Source organism: Acanthopagrus latus, chromosome 3 (genome assembly GCF_904848185.1).
Source record: "Acanthopagrus latus isolate v.2019 chromosome 3, fAcaLat1.1, whole genome shotgun sequence".
In the NCBI taxonomy this organism is placed as follows: Eukaryota; Metazoa; Chordata; class Actinopteri; order Spariformes; family Sparidae; genus Acanthopagrus; species Acanthopagrus latus.
The window spans coordinates 14,793,556-14,812,670 of NC_051041.1; the positions used below are offsets into that span (position 1 = coordinate 14,793,556).

General features: G+C 42.4%; 1 protein-coding gene across 4 annotated transcripts; it reads left to right on the top strand.

The window, feature by feature from the left end:
- Positions 1–3,241: 3,241 nt before the first annotated feature.
- tmem200b (transmembrane protein 200B) lies at positions 3,242–18,339 on the top strand. Of its 4 annotated transcripts, none has more exons than XM_037092612.1 (2): positions 3,242–3,696; positions 12,260–18,339. In XM_037092612.1, the coding sequence occupies exon 2, from the start codon at positions 12,299–12,301 to the stop codon at positions 13,553–13,555; it is 1,257 nt and encodes a 418-aa protein (XP_036948507.1). In that variant the 5' UTR covers positions 3,242–3,696; positions 12,260–12,298; the 3' UTR covers positions 13,556–18,339. The 4 variants fall into 4 exon arrangements, with proteins under 4 accessions (XP_036948507.1, XP_036948504.1, XP_036948505.1 ...); XM_037092609.1 differs by having other exon boundaries at positions 3,242–3,576; XM_037092610.1 differs by lacking the exon at positions 3,242–3,696 and adding an exon at positions 3,775–3,979.
- The last annotated feature ends 776 nt before the right edge of the window (positions 18,340–19,115 follow it).

Sequence of the window (19,115 nt, forward strand, 5' to 3'; positions counted from 1 at the left end):
GGATGACTTTCATGACATTTTCTTCTGTAATGTCGAGCTTCCAGTGGCAGCACAAAGACTGGTACATCTAAGCGAAGTCCCTGATACTCTCATCCTCACCTTGATCACGTGTTCACAGTCTTTTTGCCAGCTCATCTTCATACTCCCCCGACAGGAAGAGGAATTTGGACCAGTCTGTCTAACAATGTGTACTTCCATCCAACCAATCCCTGGCTGTACCACACAGGATGAGGGTTACCATCAACTCATTATTAGCCAGTGGATTAAGAGACAGAAAATCTTTGCTCTTCTCCAAGTACAATAATGGGTCTGAGCTGTCCTCCTTGGCAACTGTAGCTTAAGAGGACATTTCCCCATGAATATGTGTTCCAAACTCACTGAAATGGGAGTGTCATTGGGTGAAGACAGGGGCCTTTGTCATCCCATCATGGATTGTGTACTGCAGACGTTGCCGCTGGCGAGGGGTTGGTTGGCTCTTTGCAGGACAGGTTTGAAAGTGAGGCATTGGCCAGTGCAGACATATGCAGACTTTGGTCCTTCACAGTGGACATGTTGGTACAGTATACGTACATGTTGGGGGCACTTCCTGACCTCAACTTGTAGGCGATTGACATCTTGGGCCATAGGACTTAAGACCTCTTTCATCTCTTTGAGTAGTTCTGGATGGTGGCACTTCAAACGCCAGTTTAACTTGGCTGCAAATCGATCACGAATGAAGTTGAATTGCTTACCCATTCTTTTCTGTTTCACTTGCTCATCACAGTGCGTGGCAATGTCTTTTGAATAAAACGTTAAAGGGGGCTTGAGCACCTCTTTGTGGCTTTATTTTTTTTTATTTTTTCTTGTATTTTCCAAGAGAGATTCCTGTGCTGACTGTATGAGCAGCACCACCTTGTGGCAAAGCAAGCAGAGGGAGAGTCGGCTCTGAGTCTGTACAGAAGCCCATGTCCAATAATGGATCATTCGTTCTTGGGGAACCAGAGATATGTTGAGGTTCCCCTCATCATTCCAGTGTCCAACACAGAGCTTTCAGTATAAGGTCCTATCTTGTGTCCATGTGAAGGTTCTCCATGATGTCCACCAGTGCTGAAGCCATTGTTTGCCCACAGTTCCACTTATTTCTATAGTAAATCTCATTTCATTATTTTGATATATTTATTTAATTTGTAGTTTTTCTGCATTTTATTTCTTTTGTTTTGTTTTGTCACAATGCTCTCACTGCTGCCATCAGCAGCCATAAAATTTTGATGGGTCAAGACAAACCCATCGACCAGTTTGGCAGCATCAGAAGCCTTGCTTGCTTTCAGTTCAGTGATGTAAGTAACAACACGATCAGATGGAGTATTTTTAAACTGCTCAAGCGAAACCAATTCCTGCAATTCTCCTAAGGTTATGATGTCATGGCTGAAATGAGTGGATAAGTCATGAGCAAATTCCATGTAGGAACTCTAAACCTCTTTCCTAAGAGATCTGAACCGCTGACGATATTCTTTAAGTACTAGTTCATATGCCTTAAGGACAGCAGCTTTTAACCAACTGATAGCTACTACTATCTGTAGCACTCAAGACTGAGAGTGCTTCCTGGGCTTTATCAGTTAACACTCATTGGAGCAGTAGGGTCACTCAGCATCAGACCAGTTTCGAGCTTCAGCTAAACATGGGGAACATTTCTGACCAATACTTTAAATACAATATGGAGAATCCCGTAATAGTATTTGAGGCTTTGCTATGGCAATGGTGGCACATGAGGATGAGGCAGCCAGCTACATTTGAGTTTTCTTTACTGAAATGTTTTCAGCTTATAACTGAAACACATACTGGTTATGGCAGAAACACTGTCATCATCATCATCATTTAAGAGGAAAGTGTTTTTTTTTTTTTTTGGATTAAGAGCAGCAAAATTTTACCTGAGTGGACCGACCCACGGAGGAAGAAAGTAAGAATGAGAGCCATGCCTCTCCATCTTGGTTTCAGGCTGCTCGTGGCTAATGTCTGGTCACAGGAAAAGGAAATAGATGAAATAGGACTCAGGCTGGACAAACAACATGAAATTACAGACTCATGTTCCCAAGCAGACCTTCTCCACAACGGCATATCAGATCTAGCTGTTGAACTCGTCAGACAGACTGTCTTCTGAGCTGACAGAGACAGGACTACAGAGGGACGAGGAGAGAGGGACTTCTTTGTTTATAACACAGATGCTCGGCGCTCTCACACAGTAAAAGTTAATGGACAGTGTTTCCCGGATGTGGAACTCTTCATATGAAGATGCTGTCCACATTATCATCCCAGTGTTTCCCACACGTTGTTTCATTTGTGGCGGTCCGCCACAGTATCAACATTTTACCGATACATATTGATTTTCTCTTTGTGGAGCTGCATGTCACATTCTCACTCGCTCAAGACAGTGCAGCCGACAGTGAATTGCATGATGTTTTACACTCTGATACAGTGGTAGTGGTGTTTTTAATCTGCCATTAAGACAGCCGAAGAAGAAGCAGAGGACTATTTAACGCAGTTGACTTGACCGTAACGTCATCTTGAAAGAAGACCGCTGGCCTCAATGTCGAGCTCAAGACCCCGCAAAGAGCTTGAAGCCAGCGTTTGTCTTGGCCAAGCGGTGTAATTACATCGTCATGTGATGCACTGGAGACTTTATCCGAAAAGCTAGCAATGTGAAAGACACATCTGTAAAATGGTAATAAAAGCATCACAACAACCGAGAAATTACTCGATTTACTGTCAGAATTTTGGCAATAAAATCCAGAGGAGCCGCCGATAAAATTATTTTGTCCTCCACAATTTAGCTCTCTAGTGCACATGCTCTATGGCACCCCTGCTGGACAGCCACCGCTACAATTAAAGTCTGATTCTGCGGGAACACTGCATCACCATCTTGTTGCTGCCGCATACAGACACGCTGATTCAAGAGAAACACATGTTTATGTAGATTTCTGGATTGATATCTGCAAATATATTTTGTAATTTGTTACAAAAGTAACAAAGTTAGATTTCATAAACGCTCATTTCATTGTGCAACCCTGTGTTGTATTATGATGAAGAAATGACCTTGCAGGAGTGTCAAGTCCAAGAGTTTCTTTTTTTGTTTTTGTTTTTTTTAAACCACTGAGATCAGACGTCTTCTTATTTCTCCAGGACTGGGGACACTGACGTTTGTTGGGACACTTTTATTTTGAAAGACACAGGGTGGAGCCCAGACTGAGGAGGAGGAGGTATTAGTTGCTGCTCACTTGACTGTGTTGGGCCATTTGGAAGAGGCCTCAAAACGGACAGCAGATCGGAGGAGAGCGGCGTGGCGGGGCACCGAAGGATTTGATTGTCCCCATGAGGACTGATGACAGACGGCCCCGAGGAGTCAAGACAGAGATGTGCCATCTTTCCTCCTCCTCCTCCTCCTCCTCCTCCTCCTCCACCTCCTCCACCTCCTCTGTTTAGAGTTAACAGTTGGATTGTGTACTTTAACACCCCTGGAGACTCAATTCCCTTTCAGAAACGATCGCGATGTGCCGTGACTTCAAACTATGACCAAGTTGCAACAGGATCCGGGCAGTACAGGCAAGTTTCCAAGAGTCACCGGCCGCTGGGCTGCTCAATTAGGCAAACATGAAGAACTCGGGACTGTAGCGGCGCGTAAAGACGGGGACTCGCCCGGCTCGTCTGATCCGCAGGTAGAAGGTCAGTCAGTGCTGCAGACGGAGCAGCAGCACGAAAACGGACACGGGTATTACTTTGTGCTTCATGACTGCGCGCGCCAATGTGTGTGTGTGTGTGTGTGTGTGTGTGTGTGTGTGTGTGTGTGTGTGTGTGTGCGCGCGAGAGAGAGAGCTGATGTGCGTTGTCGTAGCGGAATGCAGCAGCTCGGTCAGTCAGACACATTCCTGTCTGTAGCCTCCACACAGCAGACACAATAGTGAGGGAGACAGCCCGACACGGCAGTCCACGGCTGCCAACCGTCCAGGTAAACATTTATTTATTTATTTTTTATTATTATTATTCCTCTCGACTGAAGAAGCTAGATGATTTTTTTTTGACTGGGTCCTTGTGTTTAAGATGGTTCCGGTGTGCCTCTGTTGAGCTTCTTTGAGAAAAAAAAAAAAAATCGCGGGTTGCCTTGTGTTGCCTTCGCATCCAAGAATACGTCCTAATAGATATTTTATTGGTTTGGTTCCACCCTGCCCACACACCGCACTGACGGCGCCGACTCCACACACACACACACACACACACACACACACACACTTCATTCCCATCATGAAGCACAACTTGTGGCTTCCGAGGAGTCATTTGGCTTCAGTTCAGCCTCCTCCGGTGGTTGGGGGGGAACAAACAAAAAAACAAAAAAACAAAAAAACAAAAAACAGCAGATGACCAGCATGATTCAGTCTCGATAAAAGTGCATTCCAGCGCACACTGGCCCTGTTTGGGCAATCGCTGTTATCAACAGGATCACGGCGATCTGGAGGTCTGTATATCTTCTGGATCAGATGTTGCACAGCCCTTGCCTCTCTTAGTAATGGAAACTTGTGTCAGGGCTGGCGTGTGTGTGTGTGTGTGTGTGTGTGTGTGTATGCAGTCACACTGTGAATCAGCTCCATTTGTCCTCCGGTGGACATGTTTTCGCTGCTCATTGCTGTTGCTGCAGCGATGTTTCAGGAGGAAAGGGCCACACGACTTCCACTTGTGTGAATTATGTAGCGATTTCTCAACATGTATTTCTCGGCACAGCTGTCAGCCTGCTGGTGATGTCACGCGAGAGGTGTATTGATGTGAGTTTAACCTCAGGTGTCACATCAAAGGGCATGCTGCAGTTTAGGGAGAAGAAATTCAAACCGATCCATTTTGATATTTGCGATATTAATGATGGGGTAATTTCCTTTCCATAAGTGAGTAAACAAGCCGGTCTCAGGGGAAAATAAGGTCCCAGAGCACCGTTTGAAGCCAGAGAGGTGGCGGGGTCCGCCATATATAAACAAAGTTAAACAGAATAAATTGTGTTGTCCTTTGAGGTCACTTTGTCTCTTTAATTTATTCATGAAAACAAAGATAGTTTCATTATTTAGTTTGTTTAGGCAGAAAATAACAACGAAGCTCTTTCTCCTCTAATCAGCATTTCATCCCCAAAACTAACGGAGTGCCCCTTTAAGAAATGGAAGGAAATTCCACATGAGCCAAAGATTTCAAATGCATCATTGTTAAATGTGTGAACACAAACAGCTGTGCAACATATTTGCCCAAATAATATACAGTAACAAAATTAGGCCTGCAACTTTAAGTTATTTTCATTTGAAAATAGAAATCAAAATACTCACAGATTTACTGACCTGTTATGGTCAGAACATGTGTCAGAACATTTTGGACTGTGGCGTTACTTCTTCAAAATGACTTTACACTGAAACAGTTATTAAAGTACTGTTCTGATCCGCTAATGAATTAATAGACCAGTTGTTTCAGCTCTTGTAAAGATTTAGTCAAACCATCAGTAGGCTGCTTGATGGCTGACATGGTCACTATTCTGTTTGTGTTCAAAAGCTACTCTGATTCGACAGACTATGACCCACCAATTAGAAACTGGTCTGTGCTGAATTCATGAAGCACTTGTGTATGCTTGTCTGGTTCGAAAGACATTCGGTATTCTGTTATATTTTGAGCCTTTTGAAATTAAATGTGAAAGTTATTCTTTGACCTTGGAAGTGGCTTGGCAATTACCTAAACTCAGGGTGAACTCGCTCATTTTTCTCTCAACCATCTGCATCTCACAATCTTCACGAGCAGATGGAGCTGAATCGGTCGCCGTCGAGTTAAAACGGGTTAGGATCATGAGATGAGTTTTGAATCTGGGAGTTCTTCACAAACTTTAAACGCATGTTAAGCTACCAAATATATAATACAGTTATGCAACAGATACCAATGCAAACATTAAGCCACATTAAAATCTTCAACTGAATATAGGATATTGAAAATCTTTAGCTTTACGTCGTCAACCCTTATAATGTTTTTGTACTCTGAGCTTACCATTGGAAAGCCGCTTTTTTAATATCATGACTGATGTTCAGGTTGTGCTGATTAGAGTTTCATTTTGGTGGTGCGATGCCTCTCTGATTGGCAGTTAGGGCCGGTCTACAACCTTAATATGCCTGAGTATACGGGTGCTAGAGTGATAAAACTGTCCCCACCGTGTAATTAATCTAGCTGTTCCACTATCTGTTCATTGGGTAGGTATTCGGTTTTTCTTTTCTTTCTTTTTTTTTTAAACAAAAATTGCACACAGGTTGATGGGATCTCGTTAACCAAACCCCTCTGTGTACCTGTCACGCATAAATCACACCAGACCCTTTTGGAAAATGTCTTTTTATTCATTAACAACCCCAAATAACAATTCAAAAGACATTATTGTGGAACTGCAGAATTCAGATTATTGCTTCTAATTCAGCTGCAGGACTGAGAACAAGAAAAGATACTTGTCGATGTTGCTTATCTGTTGAACGCTGTGTTAGAGTGTGCAAGTTTCACTATCACAGGAGCTTTGGATCACCAGGAGATGGAGGTTTTCCAGGTCTGGGGCCGGAAAGGGAACCGAGGCCAGATGAGTGGGCAATCATGACAGAGGTCAAGTGACTAAAGAGAATGCTGCTGGAAGGGGCAGTGTGGAGGAAAGAGACAGGAGAGTCAGAGTGGCTTTTTCTTGTCTTAAGCGGTAGCTTTGCCGAATAAAAAGTTTCAGACACATGTGGAGCTGGACTCTTGAACGGTGAGCAATATTAGTCTCTTGTATTAAGATGGTTCCGGTGCGCCTCTGTTGAGCTTCTTTGAGAAACGAAAAAAACAAAAAATCGCCTTTGTGTTGACTTTGCATCCAAGAATACGTCCCATTAGATATTTTATTGGTTTGGTTCCACCCTTCCCACGCCGCACTGACACCACGCATTTCATTCCATTCTATCGTGAAGCACAACTTGTGGCTTCCGAGGAGTCAACTGGCTTCAGTTCATCTTCCTCCGGTAGTTTTGGTTGTGTTTTGCACTTGCTTGATGTTTGCCTTTGTTAGCAACATTGGCAACCCTCTCATTCATGAGCCAAGTCAGCCAATCTTGACAAAGGTTTAGCTGTTACAGTCTCTGGTTATTGTCTCTGGTACCTTGGCATGTCGTGTGCTGTGCCTGTTTTGTGTGCAACAGTTGTTCAGATTTTGACTGCCACATGGCGAAAAATGTCCGAGCATTACGTCTGACAAATTGTTACAAAATCCTTGGATTTGTATTTGCTTAAGTTATGTTGCGCGCAGTGCTCCAAATTACACTACATACTAATGATTACGTAATGTTGCCGTGAGTTATTGCTAATCCAAATAGAACATACTCTACTGCTGAAGCTGCTTGTTCAAAGCATTTAACTGGTGAAACTGAACACGAGTCGCAGCAGGAGTTGCAGTGTGTTTGTCAGTAAGGTAAATATTTTTATCGCCATCGTTCACCAGGAATGCGTCTACATTACAACATCCCTTTTAAGCATTTTGCTGACAGCAGGTCAGTTTACAGTAGTGCAGGGAATAATAGTTTATACAGTCTATGGGAGTTATGGAACAAAGAGCAGCCACAATGAGCTGATTGCCTAGGTATGTCTGTAATTTTTTTAATAAAATTGATATTCAAATTTCTATATAAAACAAAACGACCTTTACCTACCTTTTGATTTTAAATAAATATGAAGTTGCTAAGAGAGTTGGGATGATGCAAAACGGTCTCTATGGGAAATTATTATCGTTGTCAAGTTAATGACAGCTCAGCAGGGTGCAAACTGACAGCAAACACCTTAAAAACATGTCATCAGCAACAAACAGACATCATCTCGTTTGAGTAGCAGGCAAGAATCACGGAAGTCCTGCGTGAGACATCGTGAATGTCAAGGGTTGCTCATTTTTCAGAGCACAGAACACAGTTTTGAGAAGCTTTAGCATTGGTTCCAAATCTTTAAAAATGGTGTTCTTGTTGTTTATTTATGTGGACTGATCTGTTAATGTGTAGCCATTAGTTACTGCTGAAGAATGAGAGCAACATCTCATCATGATACTCATATGTATGCTGCAGTCTGTAATTAACACATGAACAACGAAGAAAGCTTGATAGTTGATTATAGGGATGAACAGTACATATATTGGAACGACACATTTTCGTCCAATAACAGGACATTTATATCAGCGAATATATACTGGCTAGAGGGACATTTAATTAAATTATAGCTAATGAATATGGTTGATAATATGATGCCAAGTTTCTTTCATTGATTAAGCAGTGTGGTGCACTTTAATACAGAAGCAGAAGTATGCGCCTCTAAAGTCAGTTTGTGATCTGCATAGAATCCCCAGAGCACAAAGAACAAGAGCAGCACGCTGTTTCCCTGCTTAATATTGGATTGACCTTGTGTAGACTGGAGCGATGAGTGGCGAGACAGAGGTTGCAGCCTCCATGAAATATCGCTGAAAATGTGTAAGTGACAGACAGCTTTTTGGCAGCTATAGAGGTGTATTATGATCAGCATATAATGTAATTGCACCTTAATATCAGAGGGACGGGAGATTCTTTTCACCGACCCATCCTGACAAAAGAAAACAAACCTCAACAGCTTCCAGATGTGCCCCTCTGATGGCTCCACCCGGCTTTGGCTGCACACTATATATTTATTTGCATATTATATTTATGGTAGTATTATGTTATTTTTTGCTCTTAAAAAAAGAAAGTTTAAGAAATCCTCCACTTGCTTCTGTGGTAAGTCTTCTGTTGTACCTCTACCAGAGGTAAACCGAGATATTGTATAGTGTTTCTGTAATCTGCTGAGGCCTCTCTCCCAGTTTGGCGGTCATAGCCCCAAGCGCTCCTTATACCACGGGGACCACTGTTGCCTTCACTCTCGACATGTTCTCCAGCTCTTCTTTCAGCCCTTGGTATTTATTGAGCCTCTCGTGTTCCTTCTTCCAGATGCCGCTGTTGCTTGGGATTGATACGTCCCATCACCACAGCTTTCTTCTGACGTTTGTCCACCACAACTATGTCTAGTTGGTTAGCCATCACCAGATTGTTGGTCTGCATCTGAAAGTCCAACAGGATCATGGTTTGGTCATCCTCCACCGCCTTTTAAGGTGTATCCTATTTTGACCAAGGTGTTCCAGCCCATGCTTCCTGTAAACTATGCCAGCCGCTTGGTTAAGGTGCTCCATGTGTGGCCTGCCAATCGATGTTGATAATTATCTCGATATATATTTAACAATAATAATAACGTTGAGTTTTCAGTTTTAAGCGTATTCTCATTAAGACAGAACCCAAAACAAACCAGAAGGTTAATGATGGTTTGACAAACATTCAACAGATCCAACCAACCAAATGGCTTTTTGTTAAACTCTGAATAAATAATTACATAATAACAATAACATAACATATTGATAATGTTGATTAAAGAAAATAATAAAATGTTAAATGTTCTGTGAATATTGCACATTCTTGAGCTTGCAGGTAGTTGTTCAGGTCAGCTCCATTAGCTTCCTGGTCTGTAAGAGCTGGTCACATATCACCACATATCATCTCTGAGCTGCTCCTCCACCTTGACCCTCCACTCTACATACAGCTGAGGGACTAATGTTTTAGCAGAGTGTACTTAGCATCCATGACCATCATTAGCTTCTCGAAGTCCTGTTTTTAAACTGTACTTACAGGCATCATATCTGTAGCGGTTCAGTCCGTAATGGCGCTTATTATGTCTTTATCTCGCGTCTGTTTCTTCTCATATGGGGAAATGGCTGAAAAAGCAGCAGCAATTGTTAGGTCGGTACCTGTTGAGGGGATGGCAGAGGTTAGTGGCTGCCGACACATTTTGCACCCAATGCTGGTTTGTCATTTATCAGACTTGGGGTAGGAGGACTTTTTGCAAATAAGCAAAGTGCTATGACCTTTTTTTCACTTAAATTTCTTCGTCTTTGTCAGTTTCCTCACGCTCGGTTTCACAAGTCGGACCGCTCATTCTCAGTTGTTGTGAGTGGGAGGGGCGAGAAGCATGCATCCTCCACATGCACTTGTTTCTCTGCTGTGCGATTGGCTGTTGGTGTAGTGTTTTCTAGGAAGAGGAAAACAAGACGTGGTATAGTAACTGAAACATGACAGTTTTTCATTTAAACCTGACTTTTTGAATCAAATCAGCTTTAAATTAACACATTTGAATGTATTCATCATTTTGTTTTTCGAGTCAGTTGCATTTTTACCAGCTCCATTTTTATCATTTCATTTGTATTGCTTCCACCCCTCAGGGCTGCAGCACGTTTGGCAGCTGGTCAGTAGTTTTGAGTTTTAGCTGCAGTAGACAGTAGAACAAATATTAAGTATTGATAACAGGCACCCATCTCCCCTAAAATCGAGACTCAGCCCATGTTAGTGCGGGAAACCTGAGAGAAATATGTTTTTAAAAGTTTGTGTGTTGAGCTCTCAGGACATTTGTAGCTTTTAGCAGCATATCTTTAGTTTCTCTTCTCCTGTTTGTACTTACAGACATCTGCTGTGTTTTACTGTGTCAGGAGTCGTGTTTAGTGTCTGCGGTTGAAAAAGCGATGTTTCTTGTAATGCAGCTTCAAAACAAAAGCTTTTAAATGGCTTAATAACGGCGGGCATTTTTGGTGAAGAAGTTATAGGAAATGAAACTTTGTCAGCGGTGATTCTTTAGTACTGCGGGGATTGGGCCAAAAGCATCCTAGAAATGAATGAATTGAGGTAAACAAAGTGTTCACTGTCAAAGAGAGACATTTCCTTGCAAAATTGTGCATGGAAATGAGGTTGATGCTCTGACCTCTGATCAGTGGATTTACATCATGCTGAAAGGTTACTATAGAATAATTGCTCAATGACAAATATGTTGCCAACCTCAGTTTGACTTACCAGTCTCTGCCATGAGAGATCGTGCATCCCTACTAAATTACTGTGCAAAAAATCCTGTATACAAGGAAGTGCTTGACGACTCTTCATGATCAAAAATGTCAGAACGGTGTTTTGAACATTGAAAGATGGAAAGTTTTCCAACTTAACTTGTGGTTCTCAGACATTCTTTATAGTGTAATGAGGCCCAGACTCGTACATATGAATATTTACACTGAAAAATGGAGAAATACAATTAGCGGTGAGGTGTCTGACAGTTAGCAGAGTGAGATACAATGAGCACGCACTGTAACATGCTCAGGGCTCTACAGTAATTGCAGTCAGAGTTCTAAGCCGTTTTTCCATTTAACTCTGCTTTGTTTATGGTCGCGTGGGAACACGGAAAGAACAGCACATGTGCGATTGTTTCACTACTTTTGTTTGTACCTCATTAAATTTAAAAGCTACCCACAGACATGGAAGGTTTAGAACAAATTCACTCTAATTATTTCCAGCGGTGATATACATTGAAGAAGTGACTGCATGTGGCAAAACAACCAAAGTGACCAAAGCGAGATGGGGCATGGCTAAATACGCCTGGATTCCGGATGTGTAATGTCTGCCATGATGGCTAGAGCTAGAACGATCAGTCGATTAATCAGTTAGTCGTTTTGAAAAAAAAATCCACTTATTTAGATAATTGATTCATCTTTTTCAAGCCAATGTTTGTTATTTAGATGTAAGGTTTAGCTGCTTGTCTTTGCCATTTAGGGGTGGCTGTAGCTCAGGATGTATAGCGGGTTGATATGGATTTTTGATTTTTTTGATATGGCCGCTGCAGCAGGGACAAAGCCTCTGGCTAATGGACGCCCATACCGTAACTTTTTATGTGAAGTTCTTGACGACAATATCTAGGAAATCAAAAAGAAAACTTGTGCAGCCCTCATTTTGAACTTAATGTTACATGATGCAACATTTAATGTTGTTCGGCTGTTTTATATCTTCTGTTTATGAATTTATAAATGCATCTATATGTCACAGCAATTCTTTGCATTTGGGGTCCAGTATTTTTCGGATCAGGCATCTAACAAACATGGTTTACTATTGTTAAAATTATTACATAACAGTGATGTGGAATTTCTATTTTTTTTTAATATACCACTATTATCAGTATTACATATTACAGAGTGTTTCATGTATCTGTTTATAAGATGATAGTAAGAACAAGCAAAAAATCAGTCATTGGATTCATTGTTAAAAAAAAAAAAAATCAGTTGGTGCAGCCCTACTCGTAAATGTACAGCTGAATTAACTTTTGAAATTTCCTCACCCTCAAATTCTTTTGACAGGTTATAACCGGGGGCAAACGCTCTGGGCTGACCTGTGCCATGAAGACCCAGAAATCCAGAGGTGTCACAACAACTTCAACTTCCAGCCGAGGAAAGTCTCGCTTCACCCTGAGAGGCAGAAAAAAGAATGATGGGGTGATCCAAGGCAAGCTTCGCATCCGCTCCATGCCTGGAGCATTCCTAGTGCTTGGGGTCGTTGTGGTGGTTATCGGCACTGCTCTTGCTGTGGCGGGATACTGGCCCTACAGGATATCGAGGTCGTCCATCCTTGGAGCTGCGGAGGGGGAAATTATCTCGGAGTCGCAGACGTCTGGCTGGACTCTGGGAGCTAAGGGCCTCCTCTCTACAGCCAGCTTCATCCACAGTGAGCGGATGAAGCTGCTGGGACCTGTCATCATGGGCGTGGGACTCTTCATCCTCATATGTGCCAATACAGTCCTGTATGAGAACAGGGACAGAGAGACTCAGATGTTGCTGGCTCAGATGCACAATGTTATCTGCTCTGTGTCTGCAGCTGTGCCCTCAGCGGACCTTAAAGAAATAGTAGCAGCCAACTCAATGGCCAAACACTACCAGTGGTTAAGCAGCTTACCAGCTGCCCATCTCAACATCCTCCATTTGCAGCCAATGGCTTGCTCTGAGCCCTTGCTCCAGACCAGATCCTCCAGAGACCTGGAGGACAGCATCGAGGGCACCTACCAGCAAGCCACTCTTCAGACAGAAGCCCTCCACCACCAGGAGTCAGAGCCTCCACCTTCCATCCACTCCTCCGACTCCAATTCATGTAATTCTAGTCAAACAGACTTGAACACACAGTCTGGTGGTGAGCAAGGGGACAGTGCCAGCTTTAGTCCGCAGCACATCCCATTTGTAAAGCTCAGCAACTGCCTGGTGTCCGCCAGCTCCATGTCCACCCTGGGGGTGGACGAGACGGACATCCCAGCACCCCGGCCTAAGCGCTGCAACAGCATGAGCTGCAGGACTAACTCTTATATAGCCCGAACTGGTGTGCACCCAGAGGAAGGATCCCGCACACCTGGAGACAAGGGTCAAACTGATTGGCCGGTAATGACTAGGAGAGAGGCTTCTTCACAGGTTTGTGTGGACATCTCTGGGCAGCTTGCGGACAGTGTGGAAGAGCCAACACACCGAAGTTGGCCTCGGCTAGACCTGAGCAGCGGGAGACGATACCTGAGACTAGAGAACAAAGAAGACTCAGTGGACATACTGTTGGACCAGTTAGAGCAGCAGTGTTCACAGTGGGAAAAGAGTTTTGGCTCTTGGCCTTTCCAGTGATGGCTACTTTTACTTCACAGTCTTGAGGGCACTTCAGGATACGAACACCATGAAAACCAAGAAGTAGAAAGTAATGAAGGGATCTAGAACTGCACTATATATTTTGGTTTTAAATTATGTGTAGGGCAGAGAGAAACTAAGCCCCGAATCATCCGAAGTACAGCATTTTCTTGCAAGGATTTTTCAAAACATAAGCCTGTTCCTTATCTTCAGTGGAGTGCTGATACGCAGAGGTTATCGTCTTTGCTTGGCTGGATTTGGTAGATATTTTGTGTTACTGAAGGAGAGGAACAATATATAGACCCTACACTGTCACACATGAGCAAAGCAGCTGGCAGACTGTTTACTTCTGCAGTTTGGGTTTGCATGAATGAGAGACGTCAGCTTGCATCTCAATGCCAAAATGAGTTTGCCTGTTTTTCGGGACACTGCGTGTACAACCTAGAAAGGGGAGAAACAGTCGAGTGTAGGAGGACTGGGAATCATTTTCACTGTGCAATCAATTTTTAACCAAACTACCTAGACTCCTGAGCCCATGAAGTGCTATCAGCTTTTTGCAAAATGCAAGTAGTATAAAAAAAAAAAAATGGGTCCCCCTTCCTCAGCTGAGGTCCCATACTTCAAATGCAATGCATGGCAGTGATGTACAGTATGTTAAATCTTAATACATATGCAGAGTAATGTCTTTGTTGGTTTTATGTGTATAACAAGTGATGATATGGATAATTCTGGTTTATTATGACTTGGGTCTTATTGTCTTAGTTTTGGCAATTTCTTTTCTGCAATAACAGTTACGGTAACATTGTTCTTACCATATATGCAGGACTTCAGCACACAGCAGCAATATTTCAGTTGTGTTTGATATTTAAGTATATTGTGTTCCATTTTGTTATATGTGCACCATCATGTTGTATTTGTCTTTAAGGGTAACAAAGTCATATATGTTAAGAATGCGTCAGTAAATTAAAAATCCAAGTAGTGACCATTTAGTCAAGAAACTCTGATACTTCAAGGCAAATTAAGTGATTACCTGGGCCCTGTATTTACATGTTTGGGTGTGTAATTGATTTATACTTAATGACTGTGTCAGTTTCCAGCCTAATCCTAATTCCTAATCCTTAGAGGCAACTCCATCCATCAAAGTTAGATCCACTTCAAGTATAATATGTATTAATTCTGCTTTAACTTGTGATGTCCGAGAACATCTACACCAGATTTACATATATTGTTAAGTTGTGTACTTCCATTATCCCAATGTTTCAAACCCAGAGAAATCAACAAGTGTACTCAAGGTAACAGTGCATCTCATTAGGTTGCCACTGCTTCTTGTTTGTGTTCTTTTATGGAGTTGTTTGATGGTGCTCTTTCAATAAAAAAATAAATAAAAAAACATTAAATTTTTTCTTCTTCTTGGTGATAGAGTTGATGAAGTACCTGTTTCTCTCTCAAGTAGTGGTAGTTTTGGTTTGAAATGTATAAATTTGACCCTTGGCGAAACAATGGCAATTAACACCTAGGTTACACTAGCTGTCAGAAATCCACAGAAGAAGAAAAAATTTCATGTAAAATCGCCGTTTTTTTATTGAAAGAGCACCATCAAACAACTCCATAAAAGAACACAAACAATACAACAGCCCAGATAACTACACAAAGTCAAAATGATACAAACAACGTGCAAACCGTGGTCTATAGCAACAACCATAGCAGCGATATCATATGTAACAACCCCACAATTTTCTGGCGAAACCGGCAACTAGCTTCATTAAAAACTTACAAACTAGAGAACGCGTAGATTCACTGAGCAAGAATGAAAATATGAAAATAAAGTGCATGTTTTTTGATAAAACTGTCATCAAATCTTAAAATATTGCATTTTTCTCTGGAATTCAAAGAAATAGCAATAGTTTGTTCTCCCAGCCAGAAAGTTGATGGTCACGTGATGTGGATGCAGGCAATAGAAAAGGATAGGCCAAAGAAATTGCAGACATCTCGTTCTTTAAGAGGAGTTATTGTGACACCACTGCATTTTGCCCTGTATACCAATGTAGCTATTACACATCTTCATGTGACACTGAGTTGTCAAGTACACACAAAAATTGCCTCTAACATGTTATCTCATTACTCTGTACACGATTATCCCCCTAATGCAAAATAAAATTAGATAAACATCTTCATTACTCAGGAAATATTAATGAGTATGAATATGATGAGAGAAGCTGCAATTCGGGGGTTGCCAAGTCCTAATCTCGCGCAGGGCACCGAAATGCCTTCAGCCGGCCCGCTCTGAAAGTGCTGTTATCGGCACGCAGGAGAAATGCTCCATGGTGCATGGCTGGGATTTTATAACAAAACAACGAGCAGGAAGCACAGTCAAACACTCTCTGACTGTGTGCACAATAGAAAAATTGAAGGAAGCCATTAAAACGTGAGGTAAAACACACTCATAAATGACTGGTTTAAACGAGAGTCATAATGGGCGCCAGTGGATACAGGATCAATCACAGCTGATCATTCATGACAGTGGGCTACTTCGTTTGTTTACCAGTATCAAGTGTGTAGCTTTGATCGTTAAATACAATGTGTGTATTGGTCTCGTTGTAGCAGAAAGTAGCATCATCGTGATTTACCACACACTGTGCTGATGGGAGGAAATGTTGACCAGCAGATTTCTCTTCTTCTTTGACATGCCGCTTGATACACCGCGCCACACAAAATTACGAACCGTCTCTTGTGAAATGTGATTGGTTTGTCAGAGGATTCTCTGTTTGATGTTGTTTTCTCTTTTTACCTCAAACCAGCAGTGCGGCGCAGCCCTACTAAAGCCTCTCGCCTACGTATGTAACAGAAAATTGGAGGAAAATCTGAAAATCATGTTTCTGATGGTGTACAATCAACAGAGAAGCGAGTGTGACAGCAGAACCGTTTGTGTGCGTCTGTGTGGTTTAAATTCAGGAGGTCCTGGTGCGTTCAGTAGTCAGCATACACTCTGCTTCTCCCTCGTCTTCCCCCCCTCTCCTCTCTGTAATGATGTTCATTAGGTACGTTTCCCCTCCAGCTCCAGTCTGCGCTCAATATTACAATAAGTTACACTTGAAAGCAGAGATCAGCTCTGCGAATTATTATGTTGCAGCAGGTTAATGAGCAGGAGGGAGGATAAATCCACTTTACGATCCCAACTGTTTCAAAGTAATCCCTGAACTTTCCTCCTGTTGGGAAAAACCGCTCTCCTGCTGGCCCTCCCTCCACACTCTGCAAATGTCTTTTGGTTTGTTTCAGTAGGGAACCCCCCCCAGCAGCAGAATTTGCATAATGTATATTTAAAGTGCTTGTTTCTGTCACTGACTACCTGACGTAGGTTTGTACTCCAAGAGTCTGACAACATGACAGAATCAATACCTGAGAGGATAGACCTTTTTATTAAATTCTGTAGGGAGATCTGTTTTGTTACAAGAAAAGTCTCATTCGAGGAGAAGTCTCACTCTAAAATCACAAGGCGAGTTGTTACAGTTGTTGCCTCATCAAGAATAGAATCAGTTAAATGTTCAGCCATGACTTTGGAAATAAATTCTCCTTCCTCTCCTGACTCATCCCTTCAGCTCTCTGACTCACTCGCCACCATCGTCTTCCTGCAACAGCTCACATCTTGCAAGATTTCAGAACAAGGCTTCTTCTCATAAAAACATGTCTTTATATTTAACAAAAGGTCTATCGCTGAGGGGTACGCTCTGTGACACTCCTAACAACCTCAGCCTCTCAGGATAAAAAAAACAAGCCCTTTAAGTGAATGTAACTTTGAAGGTCAGATTTGCTGTAAATGATTTCAGTGAGAATCAGAAATACTTTATTGATCCCTGAATGGAAATTCTGGTGTTACAGCTTCTCCCATTTAAAAATCCAGAATACGCAGAAAAAAACAACAACTATATATAAGCGAGAACAACAAAACAAAACAATAATACAATAAATCTGCATTCTACTAGAGTGTATTCCTATACACAGAGTAATACATCATGTTACAGTTGAAAATATACAGGTTATTGTGCATTGTTTGTCTTCATTAATGCACATTAGAGAGAAGGAAAGCCATTGTAGCGGTGTCGCAGCTGCCTGCTGAGGTGATCTCAGGTACTGGACAGATTCCAAAACTGCTATAAGTCTCAACCATTTACACACCCAAACGCGTGAACATAATTTCCTCTTTAAGTAAATGCTTCCAGATAAGTTTGATGGTATTTTAAGATCCCCTATGTACTTGCAAGCGGTTTATAACATGTATAAAGGTGGATGACCAAAACTACAAAACGTAAGACCCAAGTTTAAAAAAAAAAAATGGAATTTTCCTTACGTACGTTTTCCTTCATCTGATGCAGCTTTAGCATGTAATGAAAGCAGGGGCACCTCCCTACTGTAAATCCTTTCAGAGTCACTCCCCCCCCACCACCTCCCCCTCTGTGATCAAATGGAGAGTGTGTAGATGAGGCGAGCCCTCAGCTTCCACTTAGATTTAGTGAGGTGGTCGGCGTTAGTGCGTACCGCTGGGTGTACGGCAAAGCTCATTCTTCCTCCTCCTCGTCTTCCACCCCTCCCTTTGCGCCACATACAAAGAGGAAACCCTTTGCAGTTTTACTAACGTTTTCTTTTCGTCTGTGCTGTACGTTCTGTATGCCATGTGTGACACTGTGTGTTCTTAATGTATACCGAGCAATATGAGTGGTCCGACGGAACAATCAGCGGCTGTGTCTTGCACTGTGTCGACCACTGTATTAAACAACGTAGCAAAAGCAGCTCCTGTTTGTTGTCGTCTCAGTTATTCAAGCTGTCGTGCAGTGGCACTTGGTTGTACAAGTATGTTGTTTATGATAATCTCTCCACGCTTGCCGCTGACGCCACCGCCCAAAGGAGAATGTGTGTTCCATCCATATTTCTCCAGATGAACACATCCAGTTGAGGCCCACCTTCATTTTTTTCAGCTGATGAATGAAACTCTCCCCTCTTCGGTTCCACGGTACCAGCTTGATGTCCTGAAAGTGGGAGTGAGCAAAGGTGGTCAGGAAGAAGTAGGAGGGAACTCCCCGGGGGTAACTGTTCCAAGCAGACTCTAAATGTTCCCCCTTCTTATTAGATTTTATGATGCCTTCTGGGCAGGTATGCAGTCCCTGGCGGTCTCTTTTCGTTTAATTGGTCATTTACAAGATGGCTTCTTGGTCTCTAACAGCTCATGAAGCGAGCAGGCGGGGCCCCTGCCCCTTGCAGCATTAGCACAGGAAGGCAGAAGACTGCACGGCAGCAGGAGGACAAGAAGGTTGAGATGTGAGAAACCGGGGATCATCCGACTGCTGCCAGACATCAGCTGCTGTGCCAATCTGCTCAGCTGTTTCAGTGAGGAATGAGAGTTGACTGTAATGAATGGTTCTATTGAGTGATGATGCAGCCAGGATCATTTGAACTTGCACATAATTGCTGCTGTCCATTAGCTAATACCTAATATCTTAGGGTTATAAAAGCTGACACGATGCTCACAGTGTATGATTACCTGTTACGATTCAAAGAAATGTAAAGC